Source organism: Macaca fascicularis, chromosome 7 (assembly GCF_037993035.2).
Source record: "Macaca fascicularis isolate 582-1 chromosome 7, T2T-MFA8v1.1".
Taxonomy (NCBI): Eukaryota; Metazoa; Chordata; class Mammalia; order Primates; family Cercopithecidae; genus Macaca; species Macaca fascicularis.
The window spans coordinates 161599558-161624626 of record NC_088381.1 but is presented as its reverse complement, the minus strand read 5'-3'; the positions used below and the strand labels follow the sequence as shown (position 1 = coordinate 161624626).

Below are 25069 nucleotides of genomic sequence, written 5' to 3'. Positions count from 1 at the left end.
GGGTGTGACTCCCGAAAGCTGTTATTACACTCACTTGGGCAATTCCTGCAATGAATGCATTAAAGCAAGTTGACAGGCGCATTTTTTGAGGTGCAATCATGAAGCAACCTTCCTGCTGGTCATAGCCGAGTAAGACGTACAGGTGTCGCTTGACCGTGTTGAAGGCCTTTGCACTGCTGATGTCTGACTCGGCGCTGCTCTCGTCCTTGGCCATGAACTTCATGAGCACTGTGATCAGCTGGTGAACTGTCTGGTGGTCGATCCCAGCATCTTCTGGGAGCAGGTCCTTGATGGTGTTGTCATTCTCGGGAGACTGTTGTCCTGTCAGTAGAAGAAAGGCTGTGAGTGGGTGACTCGTTCACAAGTGAAATGACACTAAAATCTCCCTTATATATTGAAAAAGCACCCTTGTTTCTGCTTCTACAAAACTTTCTGCTCCAGACAGAATTTAAGAAACTTAAAGGCACAATATGGCCTTGTAGGCAGAGCCCTAGTCCGGGGGTGAAAGTTACTGTATTCGTCAACAACCAAGTAATCTGGGAGAATTAAGGGAATGGCAATAAAAATAGGGTGCTATGAAGCAATATTATCCTGAAACAGCAAGACAAATGCCTAAATACATTTTGCATTTAGCAAATTTTTTAACACGTTGGCAAAGTTTTATCCTCAGTGATAAAGGAAGTTTCCCTTCCAGCTTTGTAAAATAAGCATGTAAGAATAACCACAAAACACTATAGTCTAAAATCTACTGAGGGCAAAACCACTGGGCTCTTCTATTTAAATTATTATCTCAATTCAGTTATGTTCATGAATCAGCTAGTGCAAAAAAAAAAAAAAATCTTTTCCAAACCCTGAGATATTAGCAGTAGGTTCTCTTTAAATGAAATAGTCAAAATTATAAATAGCAAATTATAAGCCCTGTTGTATGTCATGAGAAACATACAAGGAAGGGAGAGGACACAAACAGAAAGAGAGCGAAGCATGAACTTTTAAAAACAGAAAAACACCACATGAAGGTGAGCGGAAAGTTCACATGGAAAGAAAAAATACCCTAGCCCTTGGCTTCCTCTTAACCTAGTAAATAACGGCATCTTAGCAGTTCCCTGACATTGACTTTCTCTGTTATTTTTCAAAGTCAGAAATTACCCTGTCTCCTTTTTTTCTTCTGCGCCTTCTTATCAGGTTTGGTTTAGGACTTTGGGAGAAGGAAGACTGATATTTGCTCTTCTATATTTATGGTTTGGGGATTATTCAAAATACTCTTTCCTTTTTTTTTTTTTTTTTTACAGCAACATTAGAATATCTAAATTGAAAATAAAAGTTTTGTCTGGTGGGTTAGATCAGCACACCGGCATTCTCATCTCTCATCCTGCAAGGAAACGTTCTACTAAACGATGACAAGCTTTGGTTACAAACCATTATAAACCAAGCCTTGGTTACATCCATTATAATTATGGTGTAAAGGATGCAACAAAGAGTTAGGTAGTAACTTATACCTATTAACTCCTCAGTTAATTTGGCAAAGTCTCAGCCTTCCAGGACACAGCCAAGAGAAGCGAGGCATCAGAAATGTTTCTGGGAATTGCAGAAATTTGCTGGCTCAAGCCCAAATACTTTTTCTCTGGGATAGTAGCATGAAGGTCAAATTCAGAATTTACCAGTTTAGACCTGCACATAAAGTAACAAGCTTGGTTGTCGCGTTTCCCAGAGAATCAGATGAATGTTGGTCTGTTCAAAAGTGAACTGCTGAGAAGGGATAGTTGACAGTAAGTGAAGAGGCAGCAGAGGCAGCTTAGTGTAAGAGCCTCTAATACAGAGAAAACCATCTGACACACGTCAGCATGATTCCAGGACACTCACACTTTTCTGTCTCATAGAATCTGTGCATGAAGGAATGAATATGTATGATGCACTTTAGAGAAACTTTTTATCAAAAATTATTCAAATAAAACCTAAGGATTTGTTTATTACAGTGTTTCACATGCAGGGTGATCAATAAATTGTTAATATAATTACTTATAAGGCATGCATCAGGAAAAAAATCAATGTATGTGGAACACCCTATTTCAATGAGAGGCTGGAAATGTAAAGCATCACAGCATGTGGTTAAATTAAATGTTTGTAATATAGGATTTGACCAAATACAATACCTATCCTTGTAAGGCAAAATAGAAAAAGTTTACAGGGCTATTTTTTCAGCATTGAAAAATAGTTTACTGAGGCTGGGCATCGTGGCTCACACCTGTAATCCCAGCAGTTTGGGAGGCCAAGGTGGGAGAATCACTTGAGCCCAGGAGTTTGAGACCAGCCTAGGAAACATGACAAGACCCGGTCTCTACAAAAAATACAAAAATTAGCTGGACATGGTGGTGCACACCTGTAGTCCCAGCTACTCGGGAGGCTGAGGCAGGAGGATCACCTGAGCTTGGGAAGTTGAAGCTGCAGTGAGCTGTGATCATGCCACTCTACTCCAGCCTGGGCAACAAAGAAAGACCTTCTCTCAAAAAAAAAAAAAAAAAAGAAAAAGAAAAAAGAACAAGAAAAGAAAAACATTTACTCTTGATTTGTTTTTCCACTAGAGTATTACTTTACAACTAGAAGGACATTATTGCTTTGGACATGTTTGGGCCAAGAATATGACAGGACTCCCTGCAGGGTTCAATGTTATTGTAGCAGCAAGTAATGGCTGTTACAATATAGCTTCAGTCTTCAATTCCTTTTAGCTCTGGGGTGCAAAGTTGAAGAGAACATGTATCACTCAGTCCTGCTCAGCCACCTCATGTCCACAATGGCTCAACAACAAAGTCCCAAAGTTAGAAACTGGAACCAGAGAGTGTTTGAGAGGAAGTTGCTCCTTTGTTTTATAGTACTGAGAATCTAGGAACCTCAATACAGAAGAAAGGGAGCTCCCAGCAAGGCCCAACTGGGACCCTGCTCCTGTTTCCTTCCATCCCAATTCAAGTCTAGAAAATAGACCATCAGACTTCAGCTTAAACATTTCAGAACTCTTCTTCTCATTACAAGTGGGCATGTTTCTAAACAATGTGTAACCCTGAGTTTTCCCATCACATCAGATTTTCCTGATGACTGTCATTTCATACATGCCCATCTCACTGTAGATCATTTTCACGGATCTTAAGTTTGCTGCTTTCCCTGAATAGCAAGAATTGAGTGATCTTTAACAAATGTACTGAAAAAAGAACATTTATGTAAACTTTTGCATAAAAAATTTTTAATCTCTTTTTATTCTACTAATTTACCCCTCCAGTGTGGGCTTTGCAAGTCTATACTTTGTTTATTGCCTCTCTTTGAAATAGAGTAAGCTTGTGACTGGTGCACTCTTCATAAAGACAAGTTACCTTAATCAAATCCCTAAGAAAAATGAGCTGTGGATAAGCTGAAATGTTCTCTATTGATAAAGACAATATTAATATTTTAACCTAGAAAAGGTACAAAATTTCCATTTTAAAACTAAATGCCTACAAGTATTTTCTCTAAGGAAAACAAAACGCTTAATAGTTCTGAATTTTAGTCTGTGAAATTTCTATATCTGTCCTAACCATAAAGATTTAACATGTTAAAAGGTCTAATTTTATATTTTCTATAAAGAGAAAATATAATTATATTTATAATTATAATTATGGAGGCAGAGCTATACCTACCATACCTTTAATGTGGAGTGAGTCCATTACAATCTGTCCACAGAGGTGTATAACTGATTGAAACTCCAAAGTGTAATACAACATTATTTATTCAGATGATTTGAAACCAGGCAGGATCAGGATCTGCTTTTCCAGACTTATCTCCTATTATTTCACCCGAAATGGTCAACATTCTTAGAAGCTGGGCTACTCGTGGATCTCAGAATGGAGCCAATGTTTTTCCCTCTTTGCACCTTTGCTCATGGTGCTCTCTTCACCTTGCAAAGTGGTTCTCTACCCTCCCCCAACAATTTTGTGCTATAAACAGGTCCCCAAAAGCCATTCTTATTAGATATACCCAATATTCCTCTCAGCAATTCGATGTGATCCCTAAATTCTTTAAATTTCTAAGGACAAGAAAGGAGGGAGGACAGAAGAGAAAAAGAAGAACGGAGGAAAATTTCCTTTAGCATTTTCCTAACTCCCATGTGGCCAATAACAATTTTGCAAGGCAGAACATTTTGTCTATTCAATTGCCTTAATACTCCAATAAGAACATAGGCTTCTTGAAGGCAAATGACATTATTTTATCCATTTTTATATCCCTCACAGAATAGGGGCCAAAGTCTGACATATAGTAGATACCTATTATACATAAATGTCTGTCAAAGTGCACTAAATTCAAATAAATATGTCAGAGCTTACATTCTGTATAAGAGAAAAATTGATAGAGTCCCAAAAGAGCAGGAATATGGGAACGTTTCTCTATGTGAATTGACTCACTGACCCCTCTGCCAAACCAACAAGTGACAATTAGGTAGAGGAAGAAAGGATCCTTCCATGAGCTTACTCTGCACTTGGTCCAGGGCAGCCAATGAGTAAGCACTATAAACGAGGTTCCATTCCATAGGCAGCTCTCACTACACTGCCTCGCTCGTCTCCCTGCCTCCTTACCTCAGTGTTCGGTTATGTGTGCACACATCCACAGCAGGGCTGGAAAGCCGGGGCAGTGGCTAACTTCACATCCTCCTATGCTCCCCATCCCTGCCTTTTCTCCTTCCTATTCCATGTTGTATCGTCATACGTTTACGTCTCATCCACCAGTCAAGCCTGGCTGAAAAGCCACCTGTCCACAAGACCTTCCCTGATGTCTCCAGCTGGTAGAAAGCTCCCTCCCTTTGCATTTGACATGACTCATCCTGCGTACTGTCACTTTCACTCAAGATGAGAGTTTACTGATGTTCATACTTAATATCCCTTACTTGGCCATAAGTAAGTTAAGAGTATAAAAATTTCCAAAGCATCTTTGTATTTCCTAGTCAAGCAGGTGTAAAATAAATACTTGTTGAACAAGCATTTGTGGCACACACCTGTAATCCAAGCTACTTGGGAGGCTGTGGTGAGAGGATTCCTTGAGCCCAGAAGCTTGAGACCAGCCTGAGTAACACAGCAAGACCCCAACTCAAAAAAAGTATTTGTAATGTTTGTTGAACAAAAATTGTCATTTCCCAAAAATATAACTTCAAACAAGAGTATTCCTATAAAAACAACTGTACTCTGACTTACTGGATCTTAATGGTCAATAGGCATTTTGCAAGTTAGTGAAGAAGTGAATTGTAAACCATCTGTAGAAAGAAAGAGCCCAAAGAAAAGTTATTTGGAATTCTAGGCTGGGACACTAAGAAGACAGGAAAGGTCAATGCAAGAGTGCTTTATTGGTCCTAACTAGTACTGGGCACCTTCTCTTATGGATACAAATGCAGGCCAAGAGATCTCTAGGTTTCTCTGCAGGCTGAAGCAGAACTTAGAGTATGCAAGTCCCACAAGAAGCGGGGATAGCTCTGGACCAATCTGGGGTCCTAACTGGCAAAGTCCTTTGGTCTGGACACTCATGGCCTTAAGCCACTCTGTAGCAGGCCTGAAAGCCCAGGCCAACTCCATAACCAGACTGGTGTCCTCATGTCCCACAGGGCAGAAATACTCTAAGACCAGTTCATCGAGAGGTGGTTGTGGCAGAAAGCAAGCAAGCCAAGTCCCTTGGATGCCAGCTTCCATTCTGATCCTAACTAGTCAGTCATACATGACCTTAAGCAATCACCGAAGCAGAATCACTTAATCCCTCACTACATCAGTTTTCCTGTAAGTAAAGAGATACTATATATACAGGAAGGATTATCATTATTACATACCTATTTTTGTTTAATTATGCACTCCAGGCAATGAGGAACACGATATAATTAAGCACCCTATGTTCACATGGGACTGATACCATTAGTTCAGTATTGTGCTTATATAGCATAACAACTGCTGCATTCTATTCAATTAATCTTCATCGGTGTTCTAAATACACGAAGACAAAATTTCCTGGTTCTTACAGCACCAGTGAAAGTACTCCCTATGTCCAAGCATACAAATTGTAGATTAGCAGTTAAAAATATTGTGTATCCCATCAATTAGGATGAAATGAAGCTGCTGAATTCCTACTGGCAGTTACTTGCCTTGTTACAGAGCTCAGGACCTCTGGGCTTGAGACCCAGATCTGTCACTAATAAGCTTGTTCTTTTGTGAGAATCTCAGTTTCTTCCTCTACAAAATGAGACTGTTAACACATCGCTAATGTTTCAGCTATAAGATTCTATGAATTTTATTTAGATGCACAAAGACTTTGATTTGAAAAGACATAGAGGAACGTGACTCTCTACAAACCTTGCAGAGTATACCTTCTATAGAAAACAGAATTTTCTATTCCATTTTCTGTGGGTACCATGTAAAGGTTAAGATCAGAGAATCATAAATTGTAAATCCACTGCCAAAAAGTTCAACCTAAACAGCAATTAAATTTAAATCTTGTTGTATAAAGGGGCATCTGCTTTATTTCAAGTCTAATTAACAAGAGGTCTGCAAAGAGGAGCTCATTACTTGGACCAAACGAAAGTATGTTCATTAAGTAGCAAGTTCTTCAGTTTCCATTTAATTACTGTCTTAAACCATTCTCCACAATCTTATGATAAATCTGGTATGTCCTTGCTTCCAAGTTAGAAACAGTCAGGGTCCAGTAAATAATAATGCAAAAATGGAACACTACAGTAGTTTGAAATTGCCTTATAAGCTGAGCCAGCTATTTCCATATCTAAGCAAGTTTTGCTTATGCTGGTGTCATGTAAATTACCTTTCCTGAAGTTTTAGCTTCACATTTAATTTAAACAATGCTGTTATCTGCCTCTTTTCCATCTGGCCACTTTTGGTGGAATAATTAGATGCCTGAAGGCTTTTTTTAACTGCAAGAAACACATGTACATGTTTTCCCACAGTGATATGAGGGGACTTCTCGGGCTGGATTGTTTAAATGGATAATTATTATGAAAGACTAGCTTCTCAGCTAAGCTTTAAGAGACAAGCTAGAGTAAAATAAAGATAATTTATGAAACTGCCTAAGAACAATCTCAAAAATGCCTCACTGAAGGGAAACTGCATGGATTTCATATTTCTAATGAAGCTTTGAATCAGAAGTTCTTATTTCTATTCTTTAAAACGAAAAAAATCACAGCACAGTAGTGTACATGAGCGATGTGTAAGGCAAGATAGAGGGACTCTACCAAATGTTTGCTATTCCTTTTTTCTCATCAATTGTAAAAGAGAAAAGACTTTGGCCACCATCTGCTGTCTGCATAGATGATCTCTGGGATTTTCTCTCTCCCCTCCCACTCCGGACTCCCTCTCTTTCAAACATCCTTTTTATAATGCATAACGCACGTGATCTTTAAAGTCTCCTTACTTGAAATTTTCCTTCTGAGAGTGTCTGCACCATTCTGAAAAGTTTATCATAAAACTAGTAGTTTTAGATGAAAACTCAAATGTTCTATAGCATGACACATAGTTGGTAGTTACTAGATTTGTTTTTGACTAATAAGTAGGTATTCAGAACCTTCACAGTCTTCCCAGTGAGTCACGGCACCATTCGCGTGGAGCCTCCTTGCCAATACCCCTTCAACTCTTAGGCTACTTCATGATAAATTGTAATATATCACAGAACATCAAATGATCGTTAAAGTGTATCATGCTATGGTCCTCCAAACAGAGGAAATTCTCCTTTCTCTGAGAAACAGAAATGCATGTAGAGTTGCAAAGAATCAGGAATGGCTAAGGGGATGAGCGGATGACAGTGGTTCAAATGTATAACCTTTTAAAATGTAAATGAAATGTATGGTTTTCCTATAGCAGATATATATGAACAAAATATTTCTATGTGTAAAGACACATACAAATATCAATACTACGGATAGCTCTAGTCATACTGGCTCTCTGGGGAAAGGTGCAGACTCAGGTGATATGATGCTTCTTACTGGACCAAAAGTTAATGGAATCAAAAGTCATCTGTTAATATCAAAATGGAAAGAATTGCCATATCAGGGGCTCAAACACTTGAACATCTGAGGTAAGACCCTTTTGAGCTTACAAATCCTAAGTATATCACCCTGGTCCAGTTAGAGACACCGCATTCTCTACCTTGTCCACCTGTGATAGACACTTGTACATGGCCCTTCAATGTCAGAAGTACCCACCTGGCGTCTGTTCGGGTGTCCCACCGAGAGCTGGAGCAGACTGCTCATGCCTGGTCAACCTCATAGCTTAAAAATCAACAACAACTCTATTGAAATAAGCATTACAGACAACTGGAGCCTAGAAAATATACTCAGTGCTAACTGTATTGGATAGTAGGGGCAGGTTTCGTTTTTCTATTTGTAATTAACATCACAAAAAAGTTGTTTATGTAACAAAAGTTTTGCAGTTTTTATCTGAATCATAAGAACATCCTTCAATGTTACTTCATCTTCAAAATGGTCATGTGAATTAATGAACAAGAAACGACAATAAATAAACTTTACATTCCAAACTGATCAGTTAGGATATAAATAGAGCTGGAAAACTCATATAAAATTAGTTATTTATTTAATTTGGGTATTGGTTTCTAGGATTTAAACAGTTTCACCTGGGGCCTAGCACTACCATTGGTTATTCTTAAATGATCACCTGTGATTATCTTTGCTCCCTGAAAAACTGGGTTATTGATTACTTAAAGAACTTTCATTCATATTTAACTCTCCCAAAGTTTAAAAGAACACATTGCCATAGCTTGTCATAAAATAGAGAAAATGTAATGAACAAAATCAAATCATATTTATGATTTAAAATGGTTATGTTATATAAGGCTGTCTTCTAATAAATGCCAATGAAAAACAAACCTTTCAAATTCTGACAGGGTAAGAAATAGGTTTTGGGTCATTATTTTATTTACTTCACAGTGATTATTTACAGATTAAATCATTTAATAAATTTTACAAGTTAGTAATATATTTAAACATACTCATTCATTCGTATGGTGATTTAGTAATGAATTTTTAATTATTTGTCCTTCATGAGTCATTACTAATCGTTAGAGTTTATCTAGTTGTTTGGTAATTTAAGGCAAATTTTATTCTCTTTAAAACTATAATATAAAGAAAGACCTTTTATAGAACAAGTATATATGGTCTTTTTAAAAATATTGGCAATGAAGCTTATTTTTATTTATAAATTATCTGTTGAAGACGAGCAGAAATTCAATTTCTCAGCCTGATTTCTCTATTTCAAAAGCAACCATTATTATTGGTTTGTCTTGGGGCGCTTGTGTGGCTGCTTCTATCAGACATGAAAAAAAAATACATTCCAAATTTCAACTCTCCCTCCTTAGCCGCCATACGTCTTATTACCTAAGTCGTATTCAGACAGCTCTTAGGATACAAGGCTGGTGGTGCAAACTTTGGTGTTCTAGGACTTAGGAGCAAATGTTTCTTCTAAGTTGCATGCCAAGCATCAATGCATTTGCTGCCTTTTACATTTCAAAAACATCTACTGTTAGATCAGGGCTTTGCTACCCCAGCAAACTAGCAGAAGCAACCCTAGGCATTTATACCCCTGGTGATTCTCTAGGGAATCTGAAAGCCAAACTTATTGAACAAACTCAGTTTACTGAACGTGCTATACTCTCTGTGAACATTTAACAAGACAGGTCAGCCTCAGAAAGACATTAAACAGATTTAATGGAAGGATGAAAGAAGATACTCAACGAATTTTGGAGGTCAGGGTCTCAGGGAGGGAGAGTGCCCTCTTGGATTCCACGGGCCCTTTCACACTGTCCCTCAGGGAACGTACACTCTTCTGGCGGTTTCTTGCAAAGCGAGCTCTCTTGATCTTCCATAAGGCTGCATCGCTGAGGTTAGCAACGTTGGTCCTCACAGCAGTGATGGCTTTGCAAAAGGAATTAAAGAGACTATCACTCTCCTTTACATAGGGCTATGTAATCCACCTAGTCTAAAACAATCCATCTGTATAGAGTTTCAATATTAAAATACATCTTTCATGGATATACATCTCCCTCTCTGATGAGTCCTACATAAAAAAATGACTATTGCCTATCATGATTTTTTTTTCTGCTTAGACCACAAGATTAAATTATCTAATTTTGTTATCATTGGATAGTTGAGTGACGAAAGTCTTTTCTCCACCTATTCAGAGCTGTAGGTAACTGATTAATAGCAAGAGGCCAGGTGTGGTAGCTCATGGCTGTAATCCCAGCACTTTGGGAGGCCATGGTGGGAGTATCCCTTCAGGCCAGGAGTCTGAGGCCAGCATGGGCAATATAGCAAGACCCCCATCTGTACAAAATAGGAAAAATTAGCCAGATATAGCGGCTCACCCCTGTAGTCCTAGCTACTTGGGAAGATTAGCTGGGAGGATTGCTTGAGCCCAGGGGTTGGAGGCTGTAGTGAGCTATGATGACACCACTACACATCAGTCTGGGCAACAGATTCAATGCAATTCCCATCAAAGTACTATCATCATTCTTCACAGAGCTAGAAAAACAATTCTAAAATTCATATGGAACCAAAAAAGAGCCCACATAGCCAAAGCAAGACTAAGCAAAAAGAACTAATCTGGAGGAATCACATTACTGGAGTTCAAACTATACTACAAGTCTATAGTTACCCAAACAGCATGGTACTGGTATTAAAATAGGCTTGTAGACCAAAGGAATGGAACAGAGAACCCAGAAACAAAGCTAAATACTTACAGCCAACTCATCTTCAACAAAGCAAATAACATATAGTGGGGAGAGGGCACCCTATTCAACAAATGGTGCTGGGATAATTGGCAAGCCACATCTAGAAGAATGAAACTGGGTACTCATATCTCACCTTATACAAAAACCAACTCAAGATAGATCAAAGGCTTAAATCTAAGATCTGAAACCATAAAAATTCTAGAAGACAACATCAGAAAAACTCTTTTAGATGTTGGCTTAGGCAAAGAGTTCATGACCAAGAACTCAAAAGCAAATGCAACAAAACCAAAAATAAACAGACGGGACCTAATTAAACTAAAAAGCTTCTGCACAGCAAATGAAATAATCCACAGAGTAAACAGACAACCCACCGAAAAGGGAAAAATATTCTCAAACTATGCATCCAACAAAGGACTAATATCCACAATCTATAAGGAACTCAAACAAATCAGCAAAAAATAATGATAATAATAATAACAATCCCATCAAAAAGTAGACAAAGGACATGAATAGACAATTCTCAAAAGAAGATATACAAATGACCAACAAACATATGAAAAAATGCTCAACATCACTAATTATCAGGGAAATGCAAATTAAAACCACAATGAGATACCACCTTACTCCTGCAAGAATGCCATAATTTAAAAATCCAAAAATAATAGATGTTGGTGGGGATGTGGTAGAAAGGGAACACTTTTACACTGTTGGTAGGAATGGTAATTGGTACAATCACTATGGAAAATGGTATGGAGATTCCTTAAAGAACTAAAAGTAGATCTACCATTTGATCCAGCAATCCCACTACTGGGTATCTACCCAGAGGGAAGGAAGTCATTATAGGAAAAAGGTATTTGCACTTGCATGTTTATAGCAGCAGTTTTCAATTGCAAAAATATGGAACCAGCCTAAATGCCCATTAACCAACAAGTGGATAAAGGAAATGTGATAGATATATATCGTGAATACTACTTGGCCATTTAAAAGAATGAAATAATGGCATTCACAGCAATCTGGATGGAGTTGGAGACCATTATTTTAAGTGAAGTAATGCAGAAGTGGAAAACCAAATATCATATGTTCTCACTTATAAGTGGGAGCTAAGCTATGAGGATGCAAAGGCATAAGAATGACAGAATGGAATCTGGGGACTTTGGGGGGAAGGGTGGGAGGGGGGTGAGGGATAAAAGACTACACATTGGGTACAATGTACAATGCTCAGGTGACAGGTACACCAAAATCTCAGAAATTGCCACTAAAGAACTTACCCATGTAACCAAAAACCACCTATGTCCCCAAAACTATTGAAATTTAGAAAGCATGCAAGGGTGTGTTTGCAAGGTGCAAATATGCTTCCTAAAATTGCTCACAAATGTTATAAACATAATGACTGAATCATATTTAGGGAACACACAGTCATAAATGGTTATCATAGGTTAAGGAAAAGAGAAGAATTCTGACTTGGGAATGCCAGGATATGCTTAAATCTATGGATTACTACAGCAGTTATTCAATAAGCATTTAATGAGCTGAGTGCATGAGGTCAAGGCATCCTCTGTAGAGGAGTTAAATGACATGCCAATGTCTTCTGTTTGTCTAGGCAAGCACAATGGAACCGTAATGGTTTACAGCAAGTTCTTCATTTTACTTACTTGTAGGAAAAGGAAATTCCTTGTTACAATCCAAATGTAGCTGGGCTTCCAAAGAAAGTGTCTCAAATCTATTGACAAAGAACTCCCAGCTCAAAGCAGGAATATCCTGCTTAAGAAAATGCAAGAGTAAAAGCTTGCTCAAAATTGTGGGTCTGTCTTTAACCACAGTATCAAACTGGAAGTCAAGACAAAGACACAGACCCTGGGAAAGAGAAGAAAAAAAAAGAAGAAAGTCAGATATAAACATCTAAGTTATTTCAAAGCTGATATACTAGGCAAAGTCAATGAAACAAGGCAGCCTACTCAATTCAAACTTATAATGTAGAATGATCCCACTGGAATCTTCTTTGATTGGAAGTTTTCGTAGGAAAGAAAAATGTAGAAGAGGAATTTATCTTCATTGTAGAATATCTCTCGAATTTTGATTCAGAAATCTGAACTAAATGCATGCTATTGGTTTCCTAATGCATTAAATAATAACCACTTAATCCAAATACCCTCAAGTCAATGCATCTGGTTTTTTGTTGTTGTTGTTTATTTGTTTCTTTGTTTGTTTTTTGAGATGGAGTCTCACTCTGTCGCCAAGGCTGAAGTGCAGTGATGGGATCTCAGCTCACTGCAACCTCTGCCTCCTGAGTTCAAGCAATTCTCCTGCCTCAGCCTCCCGAGTAGCTGGGACTACAGGTGTGTACCACCATGTCCAGCTATTTTTTTGTATTTTTAGTAGAGACGAGGTTTCACTGTGTTACCCAGGATGGTCTCAATCTCCTGACCTCGTGATCTGCCCGCCTCGGCCTCCCAAAGTGCTGGGATTACAGGCGTGAGCCACCGCGCCCGGCTGCATCTGGTTTTAATGTCTGTAGCCAGTAAGAGGAGCATACTTTCAAAGCTACATTTTAGAATACACAAAAAGATGGTCTAGAAATCCACTTTCAATCCAAAATTTCATGATTCTGAAAAAGGCAAAGTCACCTGGTTTTCTTGGAATGTGAGTGGAACATAGAATGTTAATTAAAGTTGGAATGGATTGAGAACTCTTTCCTTGAGTTGACCATTCCCCCTCTTTTTAATAGAACGAGATTTAGAAATTGCAATTCATCCAAACATCCCATTCATTAATTCAGCTGTCATCTAATGAGTGCCTCCTATGTTCCAGGCCCTAAGCAAGCGGTAGGACATAGAAGTACCTGGTAAGATCAATAGAGAAGAACTATTCAGAAGTCAACTGGAGATTTTACAAAAAAAAGAATCTGCCACAGGCAGCATAACCCTTCAGTCTTTCAGATTGTGCAAGCTTGCCCTTGCTTCTTGGTCTTAAAATGCAGGAAGAAGCTTACACTGGATTGGGAGACAGAGTATGCACAAACACACATGCACACACACACACACACACAGTTAAGTATGTGGACTGTATTATGAATCAGTGCTGAATTTCCTCTGCTGCTAACTAGCTATGTGACTCTGAAAAGGTGGCTTAACCTTTCTAAACCTCAGCATCTCTATCTGTAAAATGAGAACACACAAAAGGTTACTGTGAGGATTAAATGAGATAATGCATAACAGGACACTTTTAACACACTGCCCTGGAAACACAGTAGCTATCTGAGGAATGTTAGCTCTTGCTATCACTAGTTTAATAATAACAACAAAATAATAAATCAGATGCAACATGGAGAAACAGTAGATCAGAACTTTGGAGACTCTAGTCTTGATTCTCTCACTAAATTACTTTGTGTCCTTTGATAAGTCACATTCTCTCTCTGAGACTTGGTGTCACCACTAAAAAATAAAGGTTCCAAGTAAGATAAATATACCACTCTATCCAGGCCTCATATTTCTTGTCTCCTTGGCTTTAATTTGTGATGTTTTGTTATGGTAGCATATTTACCTTCTCATGTTTTACATTGATTGAAACTATAATTCAGGCCAGGCGCAGTGGCTCAGGCCTCTAATCCCAGCACTTTGGGAGGCCAAGGCAGACGAATCACTTGAGGCCAGGGGTTTGAGACCAGCCTGGCCAACATAGCAAAACCCTGTCTCTACTAAAAATACAAAAATTAGCCAGGTGTGGTGGCATAAGCCTGTAGTCCCAGCTATTCGGGAGGCTAAGGCATGAGAATCACTTGAACCCAGGAGGTAGAGGTTGCAGTGAGCTGAGATTACACCACTGCACTCCAGCCTGGACAAGAAAATGAGACTCTGTCTCAAAACAAAACAAAGCAAAAAACTATAATTTATTTGATTTCTCTTAGCATCTAGCCTCTAACAACAGGGGCCTCCAGCCCAGGAGCTGGCTAAGTGGTGTAAGATAAACCAAACTAGTTTTAAAATCTGCCACACACACACAAACACACACACACACATTATGCAATAGTTACATCTGTCCAAAGTAGTATCAGCATATGAACAAAGACTGAAAAGAAAGTATTAACAAATGGGTCAGGTAGTACAGCTCATGCCTATAATCCCAGCACTCTGGGAGGTCAAAGCGGGAGGATTGCTGGAGGCCAGGAGTTCAAAACCAGCCTGGGCAATATAGCAAGACCCTGTCTCTACAAAAAAAAAAAAAGTTAAAAATTCAGTGGATATGGTGATGCATACCTGTCATCCTAGCTACTCAGGAGGCTGAGGCAGGAGGATCACTTGAGCCCAGGAGTTTCAGGCTGCAGAGAGTTATGATCAGCCTGGGCAACAGAGTAAGACTCTGTCTCTTTAAAAAAAAGTGGTATCAACAAATAACAACAAGGGATCTTTTTGCAAGGTGTGGTTCTGGTATATTTCTTCCAGTTAAAAAAATCTCCATCATCATCATCAATATTATATGTGATACTATGGTCTGAAAATGTGTGCAAGGCCCTTACTGCCAAATTCCTATTGAAACTAAATCACAAATATGATAGTATTAGGAGGTGGGGTTTTGAGAGATGATTAGGTCATGTGGGCAGGGCCCTAATGAATGGGACTAGCGCCCTTATGAAAGAGGCCTTAGCCACAGCAAAGGCCCCATCTAGGAACTAGACAGCAGGCCCTCAGCAGACAGTCTGCAAAATAAATTTCTGTTGTTTATGAACTACCCAGTTTATGGTATTGTGTTATAGCAGGTCAAACAGACTAGGACATGTGACAAATAATGCAATGATTTAGTAGTGCTGGCACAGACCACCTTCGGAGCAGGTAACACACATCACATATCACCTGCAATGCTGGCCTCTTTATGGTGTCAAGCAGGAGACCAGCTCTGGTAGCCACTGCAGGGTTGACATCCTCCACCGCTGTCAGGAAGCAGCAGAAGGCATGTGCCAGGGAGTACTTCAGCAGGTGGTTTTTGGTCACTGAGTGAATATCCAGAAATCTACAAATTACAGCCACTTTTTCCACTGCAACGTAAAAGAGAAGGCGAAATACGTAAATAAACACACACATACACGCACCACGCATACGCATTTATTTAGCCAGTCTGAGAACTGAACTCACAGAGAAAAAGTTAACTCTGGATCTCCCATATAGTTTACTTTAAACCCCAACAGGAAAGTCTAATGCCACCATCTCGAGTGTTCCATTTCATCCGTGCAGCACAGACTGTTTCTACTCAGAGCAGAACTTTTTCTTCCCACGCAGCCTTGTTCTAACTCTGGGTTGTCTTTTACATTTTTTTCATGGTCTTTCTCTTTGTTTAACTTTCAGCTATATTTCAAAATATTCCAAATGCCTCTATGCTTCTTTCTGTGGCCATTCCATAGAAGCTCTGCAGATAACAGAGAGAGGTAGGAGGTGCCCACCAATCCTGGCTCTGGGTTCGGGTCCCCCACTCTGCTCTTAGTAGGTCCTGGTATGAAATGGCAGACCAGATAGACATTTCCTGGGGCTATAGAAGCCGGGTATTTCTTCCATGCTGTAAATATACCCTTACTTCATAGATTTCTAATTATTCTGCAAATCAATGTTAAACAATTCCAGCCACTCTTAAAGCATGGCTTTATAAAAAGTTACAATAGCTAGTAAAGCAATATAGTGCAATGCAAAGTAAGATGTTTCCATATTTTGCTTAAGCTGTTGCAACAGCCTAGAATATTATTTTGTTTGTTTGTTTTGTTTTGCTTTTTTGAGAAGGAGTCCCCCACTCTGTCGCCCAGGCTGGAGTACAGTGGCACGATTTCAGCTCACTGCAACCTCTGTCTCCCGGGTTCAAGCGATTCTCATGTCTCAGTCTCCCAAGTAGCTGGGACTACAGGCAGGCACCACCATGCCCAGATAACTTTAGTATTTTTAGTAGAGACGGGGGTTTCACCATGCTGGCCAGGCTGGTCTCGAACTCCTGACCTCAAGAGATCTGCCCACCTTGGCCTCCCAAAGTGCTGGGATTACAGGCATGAGCCACCACACCTGGCCCACAATATTCTTTCTATTGACATTCTACCATCCTTAGAGAATCTCTGCTGATATTCTGTTTTGTAAAGTCTTCTCTGATCTCCTAGAGAGACCTTTCCATCCCATGAACTCCTGTAAAAGTACTACTTATTTGCATATCATTAATTTACATATAGCATTTGTATGCTCAGAATATGAGCTATCTATGAACACAATATGTGTTCATTATATGACATATTTTCTTTTGTGGTCTTGATTATATTTATGCCTTTTATAATTTGCCAACCTCTTACATGCTTATGTTTGGTCTCATCAATTAAACTGGAAGCCTCCTGAGGACAGCAATCTGCTCTTACACTTCTTTCTATTGTTCCCATAGCACCTAGCACATATCTAATTTATTCAACAAATTCACTGATTCACTTATTTAAAAAAAAAAAAAAAATATATATATATATATATATATATATATGTATACATATTAAGCACACATATGTATACCACTAAGAAAATATCTTAGGCACTTGGGAGGAGATAGAAGTAAACGGAAAGAGGAGTCACTCATAACTCTTGACTTCAAAGTTAAATTGACTAAAATAGATAAGACATGTACAACTATAACTAAAATGTAACTTTAGAAAACCTGTAAATCCCTCCAGTGTGGTACAAATAAAATGCTATGGGAGATCTCGGGATACAGAAACCACTCTCCACAGGTGGAACCTAGAAGGTGGACCTCAATGGTGGCATTTGAAGGTGGATCACGTGGAGGTGGCATTTGTGTAGGGCCTTAAGGAAAAAGAATGAAAGGTGGAGAGCCCAGAATGGCCCTTGCGTGGATGAAGGGAGGCAGGAAGCAATGGGAACACAGTAACGGTGTGTGTAGAAAAGCACAGGAAATGAGGCTGTCTGCAGTTGCAGTCAGACCATTCGAATGGCAGTTTAAGGAGTCTGAACTTTATTCTCTAGGCACTGAAAAAACTCCATTAAAATTTCTTGAGTAGAAAAGTAACATGATCTTGGCCAGGTGCAGTGGCTCATGCCTATAATCTCAGCACTTTAGGAGGTCAAGGCAGGCGGATCATCTGAGGTCAGGAGTTCAAGACCAGCCTGGCCAACATGGTGAAACCCCATCTCTACTAAAAATACAAAAATTAGCCGGGTGTGGTGGCGGGTGCCTGTAGTCCCAGCTGCTCAGGAGGCTGAGGCAAGAGAATCGCTCAAACCCGGGAGGCAGAGGTTGCAGTGAGCCGACATCATGCCAATGCATTCCAGCTTGGGCAACAGAGCAAGACTCCATCTCAAAACAAACAAACAAATAAACAAACAAACAAAAAAAAAAAAAGGAAAGAAAGAAAAGTAACTTAACCAGAGCCAAGATTCAGAAAATTAATCCTAATCCCCCACAACATGATGTGCTATCATATATATACACTAGCCCCTGAGATTCCTGTGGGCATTAAAAAGTAAGAACTTTTTGAAGTGGCCATATATTAAGGAACTGAACTAAAGGTATAATAGTTACCTCACTGATGAAACTTCCATTTCTGTGCCAAACTTTTGAGACATCAACCTACAGAACTGTTCTGAGAAGCTGCACTGTGGCATGCCAACCCTGCCTACTACCCTGAGAATAGAACTACTAGCAGATTGGGGTGACAGCGGGCCAGCAGACATGAGGCTAAGAGAACCCTTCCAGGTTCCTTCCTTACCACATTACTCTGATAACTTGCTGCTCTATTTACTAGGAAATTACATCCAAGCTGCACCAGACTTGGTCCCTGATCCCTCAGTGGCAAGGGTATACAGCAGAGATTCTCGAACCTCTTATTAAAAATCTCAATTTCTGCCCCGGCACAGTGGCTCATGTCCATAATCCCAACACTTTGGGAGGCCAAGGTGGGCAGATCACCTGAGGTCAGGAGCTCACGACCAGCCTGGTCAACATGGTGAAACCTTGTCTCTACTAAAAATTAAAAAATTAGCCTGGTGTGGTTGCATGCACCTGTAGTCCCAGCTACTTGGGAGGCTGAGGCACGAGAATCACTTGAACTCAGGAGGCAGAGGTTGCAGTGAGCCGAGATCATGCCCCCGCACTTCAGCCTGGGTGACACAGCAAGACTCTGTCTCAAAAAAAAAAAAGAAAAAAATCTCAATTTCTGGCATCACCCCCGCCTCCCACTGAGATTCTGATTCAGTAGCTCTAGGATGTGGCCAGATAATGTGCATTTTAACAAATATTCCCAATAACTCTGATGCAAGTAAACTCACAGGTTGACTGCATCCAAGCCAGTGCCTGTTTGGGAGTAAACATGGGTGCAGTTAATCGTTACACTTGGGTAACAGGCATAAGCTGGGTCTGTCCGACGCAAACCCGGACAGGACCACCCTCCCTAAGGACAACTCTGCAAAATGCTGTTATTTTAGAGAGGAAGCTCAAAGCAGAACCCCCAAAGGAGACCAGCAAACGGGAGAATGCCTTTTAAAAAGAAAGGACAAGAAAGAAGGTGCCCCAAAAGATACCGTGACAAAAAAGATGTGTACCGTGTGACCCAGAATGAATTTTAAGCTAACACCGAGGTACCTGCTTCAAACCTCATCTTCCAGTCTTTGCTGTTGAAATTGCCATTTATGATTGTCCAGAAGATGTCAGCACCATGAGGAAGTGACAGGGCATGGAGGAGAAGAGGAACTGCCAGTGAAGACAGCTGAGAGAACTCGGATTTGACGACCCTCCACAGGCTAGGAAATCAAGGAGAAGCAAAGTGGTGACAGTTATCACAACCTTTCCAAAGAAAGATCCTGTCCTCTTAATTTACGGCAAGCATAGTTACTAGGCGGTGGGTAGGGGTGCTTTTGGTGAAATTACACTCATCCACAAGAGGATAATCCTCTGATAGACGTTTCCTATGCTCTGTCCTCTTAACGTGACACTAGAGAAAAACACTTCTACTAAACATTACATTTTACAACTTAAAAATCTGCATAATGTAAATTCAGTAATATAAGTGAACAATATAAATAAATGACTGTTCAGTAATATACAAAGTCAAAATTAGTTATGTTAGGATGATGGAGTAATACGTGATTTTTAAACATTTTCTTACAGTGAGCATCTGGGAAGTTTGGTTGGTTTGGCCTGCCCAGCCTCTTATGATGTCAAAGAACAACTCTTTTTCTTTTAATAACAGCCTCTCCAAGAAAGACAGTTCATCAGTCAAGCTCCCCAACCTTCTCTATCACAAGGGGGAATACAAACAGGCTGATCAACGAACGTCAACACCCTGAATAAAGTGATTAGCTAGGAGAAGGCATATGACTGAAGCATGGGAATAATTGAACTCTTATTTCAGGGACTGATATGCACTCTGGGAGAGAGAGGCTCTCTCTCCTTCTGAAATCTCAGGAACAAAGGGCAATGTCAGCCTGCAGCTGCCAATCACCCTCCTTCCCATCTCACAGGGACAGCCTGCACTTAACGAGAAGCCAACACTTAGTTCCATTCCAGAAGCCAAGCCAGAGCTGGGCTGAGAGATGGGGAGGGAGTGAGAAAGGGGAGGAGGAAAGGACAGAGAAGGAGATCCCTGATAACATCTTGCACCTTAGCAGTTTCAGCTGAGTTTCTATCAAGTTCTACAGGAATAATTCTGAATATAATATATTTTAGTAATAATACATTATTGTTTCCATTTTTTTCAATTATTTAAAGTATGCCTTTTGGTTGTTTTTGTTGTTGTTTAGTTTTGTTTTCTATTTGACTCCAGAGTCAATATCAGAATCAAAACTACAGTTGACCCTTGAACAACACAGGTTTGAACTGTACGTACAGGTCCACTTACACATGGATTGTTTTCAATAAACATATTGAATTTTTTAGGAGATTTGCAACAATTTTAAAAAGTTCACAGATGTACCATGTAGCCTAAAAATAGTGAAAAATTTTAAGGAAAATTTATGTCGGCCGGGCATGGTGGCTCACGCCTGTAATCCCAGCACTTTGGGAGGCCGAGGTGGATGAATCACGAGGTCAGGAGATCGAGACCATCCTGGCTAACACGGTGAAACCCTGTTTCTACTGAAAATACAAAAAATCAGCCAGGCGTGGTGGCGGGCACCTGTAGTCCCAGCTACTTGGGAGGCTGAGGAAGGAGAATGGCATGAACCCGGGAGGCGAAGCTTGCAGTGAGCCAAGATTGCACCACTGCACTCCAGCCTGGGCGACAGAGTGAGACTCCCGTCTCAAAAAAAAAAAGAAAAGGTGTGTCATGAATGTATAAAATATATGTAGTTACTAGTCTATTTTAACATTTACTACCATAAATTATACATGAATCTATTATAAAGAGTTAGGATTTATGAAAACTTACACACACAAACATTTACAGACCATACATGGCGCCATTCACAGTGGAGAGGAATGTTAAGCAAATGTAAAGATGCAGTATGAAATCATAACGGCATAAAATCAACTGTGGTACACACTGTACTACGGTAATAATTTTGTAGCCATCTCCTATTGCAATTCAGGTGAGCTCAAGTGTTGTCTCTCTGTGTGAGCAGCTCCTCTCTCCAGTAAATTGCAAATCACAGTAAAAAGTGATCCCTCGCAGTTCTCACATCTTTTTCATTGTGTTTAGTGCAATACCATAAACCTTGACTAGCACCATGGGTCCCATACGAAGTGCCACTAGTGACGCTGGAAGTGCTCCCAGAAAGCAAACGAAAGTCACGACATTACTAAGAAAAGTTGAATTGCTTGATATGTACCATAGCTTGAAGTCTGCAGTTGCAGCTGCTCACCCTTTCAAATACACAATTCATCTTGTAAACAGATGGCATAAACTTACGGTATTGATAAACACAGTATGGTACTGTAAATGCATTTTCCTTATGATTTTCTCAATAACATTTTCTTTTCTCTGGCTTATTTTATTGTAAGAATACAATAAATAATGCATAAAACATAAAAAATATGTGTTAATCAGCTCTTTATGTTATCATAAGGCTTCTGGTCAACAGGAAGCTATTAGAGGTTAAGTTTTGGGGAAGAGAAAAGTTAGACACAGATTTTCAACTGCACAAGGGTCAGCATTTGTACCTCCCCGTTGTTCAAGGGTCACCTGTATTTGTGACTTTACAAAGCTCATGCTGCACTGTTAAGAGAGGGGAAGAGTGACACGTGCCATCTCCATTTTACAGAGAACATATGGAGGTACCAGCCACTCCAGTTGGCTGTTTTTCAGAAGGCATACCAGAGCTATAGAATGAAAAGGAGTGATTTTTTAAACGCCGTATGCTTAATCCAAATAGTGGAAGTCAGACAAATAGGGATCTCATCCCAACCCTGCCATTCATGAGCTGTGTAACTACATGCAAATTCTCTAAACCTTCGTGTCCTCCCAGTGTGGGCTGTATTAAATGAGATGTACAGAAAGCATGGCACTTAGTAGGTATGCAGAAACCTCAAGCTGCTACCACTATCATGATGACAAGGATGATGATGCTTCCAGAGCACACAATAGGCCCCAGGAAGAGTGCAAAGGAAAAAGAAGGCATAATTTGTGCCTTCATGAACTTCCGGTTTAGTTGAAGAATGCAAACCAGGCAGCCCTGCTAGAAAACCATTTCCATGACAAAACCCAGGATTCGGCCAGTCCCATTCGGCTTTCCCAGCTCTCTAGGGCCGACTTGTTTGGAAACAAGCAGAGTAAGTTTTCCACAGGTCCTTTCATTGTTCATCATGGTTTTTGTGTCAGGGTGGCACTTTGCGGAGAAAACCTGGCCCTTTAAGGAGACAGCCTGGACTATGGACCCCAAAGACCGAGTGGGTGGTCCCGTGGCACTAACAGTCCATTTGGCATGTGTACATTCTGGGGGGTTGCTTTCACAATAAAAAAAAAATGTCCATTTTGTATTCCCATGTTGAATTCATGGAGTGTCTGCCTAAATCTCAGCCCCATTCCTTCACTCCTTTCGTCCAGATCTACTGATGGTCTCAAACTTCACACTGTTCCCTCCAGGTCATTCCTACTCTTCCCTACTCCAGGTCACCCATGTCTACCCTTTCCCTTTCCCCAGCTTCTTCCTCCCACTGCAGCTGCAGAATCCCTGTTTTCTAGGGAAGAAACTTCTGTAGATCCTCCTCCTTTCTCATGGTATGCTTCTCTAGTGGGCTGAATAGCGCTCCCTGAAAATTCATGTGCACTCGGAACCTCAAGGGGCCTTATTTAGATGTCATCAGTTAAGATGGGTTCCTACTGGATAGGGCGGGTCCTAAATATAATGAATGATTAGTCCCCCGGTAAGAAGAGGAAGGGACACTCAGGGACACACAGGGAAGAAGACCACGTGGCAAAGACTGGAGTGAGGCAGCTGCAAGCCAAGAAATGCCAACAATTGCTAGCAGCCATGAGAATCCAGGCGAGAGGCAAGAAAGGCTCCTCCCTTAGAGTTGTCACAGGGCGCACGGCCCTGCTGCCACCTGGACTTCAGATTTCTGGCCCCCAGAATTGTGAGAGAATAAACTTCAGTAATTTTAAGCCACTCAGTCACTCAGTTCACAGCAATTTGTTACAGCAGCCTAGGTAACTAGTGCAGCTTCCCCTTCCTCACTTAGCTGGAACCTCACATTTTTCCGGTAACACAATTTCTTATTATTGCTTGGAGTGAAATGGCACCAACATAATTCACTGCAGCCTCAAACTCCTGGACTCAAGCAATCCTCCCACCTCAGCCTCTGAGTAGCTGGGACTATAGGCTTCCACCACCATACCTGGCTAATTTTTTGCTTTAGTAGAGATGGGGTCTCGCTATGTTGCCCAGGCTGATCTAAAACTCCTGGCCTTAAGTGTGCTCCCACCTCCGTTTTCTGACATGCTGGAATTACAGGGATGAGCCACTGTTCCTGGCCTTAAGTGTGCTCCCACCTCCGTTTTCTGACATGCTGGAATTACAGGGATAAGCCACTGTGCCTGACCTTGAGATTTTCTCTTGAGAGTCCAGAGTCTCAATGAGTCTGGACTCCTGTCTTCACTGGGCCAAATGACCCTCGCTTCCCAAGACTTCCTCCAGGCCTCCTCTTAGCAGCCTCTTTCTTTTGAAACCCATGACATTGACGCACAGGGTCCTCTCCCAATTCTTTGGTCAGTTAGGGACCTAGCTCAGTCTTGCTCCTCAAGCAGGCCTCTGCAGATGCCGTCAGTGGATCAAGCCCCAGTTTCATTCACACCTCCTCATCCCCAGTGGCCTCTGTCTTTACTCTGCTGGATGAGATGCTGACCTCCCCTCTATAAGGCTGAGAACACCCCACTTCCCCCCATCCCCCAGCTCATCCTGACTGAGACTCCTCCGCCCTTTTCTCCATACTCCTCTCCCAAATATCAATTCTTCAGCTTCATCTGCATCCAGTCGTAGAATGGATTCCAGAGACAACTGTTTCATCACTCTGGAATCCTCATCCCTCTGAGCTTCCATCATAACCATATCACCAGTCCCCGGTCCTGAATAGACCCTTTGCCCATCTGCTCTCATCCACTCCCAGGCTGCTGAGCACCGGAGGAAAAGAAACCCAAATCCCTACTAACTTGGTCCACTGCAAACTGGTGCTAGCTACCTCAGCCGAACCTAAAGCCTGCATGCTTTCCTCATGCAGGCTATCTGGTACTCTCTTCCATGTTCCTGAAGCTCCCAATACAATGTCTATCATCCCCCTCTCAGGAGAAGACATCAACACCTTAATATTCTTAAGGGTTAAGTCAGCTGTTATAAACTCTCCTTAACACTTTCTCTTTTCCTCAAAATGTATCTTCTTTCAAAGGAAAGGGTATTCTTCCTGTTTTCCACCCAACCCTTTGTTCTTTTTTTTTTTTTTTTTTTTTTTTTGAGACAGAGTCTCGCTCTGTTGCCCAGGCTGGAGTGCAGTGGCGTGATCTCGGCTCACTGCAAGTTCCGCCTCCCGGGTTCACGCCATTCTCCTGCCTCAGCCTCCTGAGTAGCTGGGACTACAGGCGCCCGCCACCGCGCCCGGCTAATTTTTTGTATTTTTAGTAGAGACGGGGTTTCACCGTGGTCTCGATCTCCTGACCTTGTGATCCGCCCGCCTCGGCCTCCCAAAGTGCTGGGATTACAGGCGTGAGCCACCGCGCCCGGCCGACCCTTTGTTCTTGATCGCACACTCTCCTGCCTTCCAAAACTTGGGCCCACTAACTGTTTACTTTCTCTGGCCCTTTCCCACTGACCATAAGTATGTTCAGATATTCTTTTTGTGGTTGTTTTTTGTTTTTTGTTTTTTGTTTTTGAGACGGAGT

At 40.8% G+C, this 25069-nt stretch overlaps 1 protein-coding gene across 16 annotated transcripts in view; it reads right to left on the bottom strand.

Moving 5' to 3' along the window:
* Positions 1-25069, bottom strand: part of UNC79 (unc-79 homolog, NALCN channel complex subunit) — a 277231-nt gene that overhangs the window by 96051 nt on the left and 156111 nt on the right. For 8 of the 16 annotated variants that reach the window (XM_073998138.1, XM_015454151.4, XM_065549279.2 and 5 more), the window contains 6 exons: positions 19348-19505; positions 15591-15772; positions 12396-12597; positions 9749-9928; positions 8204-8269; positions 35-321 (listed from right to left, as the gene is read on the bottom strand). In XM_073998138.1, the coding sequence (XP_073854239.1) occupies positions 35-321; positions 8204-8269; positions 9749-9928; positions 12396-12597; positions 15591-15772; positions 19348-19505 (1075 nt within the window). The remainder of the gene's footprint in view (positions 1-34; positions 322-8203; positions 8270-9748; positions 9929-12395; positions 12598-15590; positions 15773-19347; positions 19506-25069) is intronic. The other 8 variants (XM_045396908.3, XM_073998140.1, XM_073998149.1 and 5 more) reach the window with 1 other exon arrangement.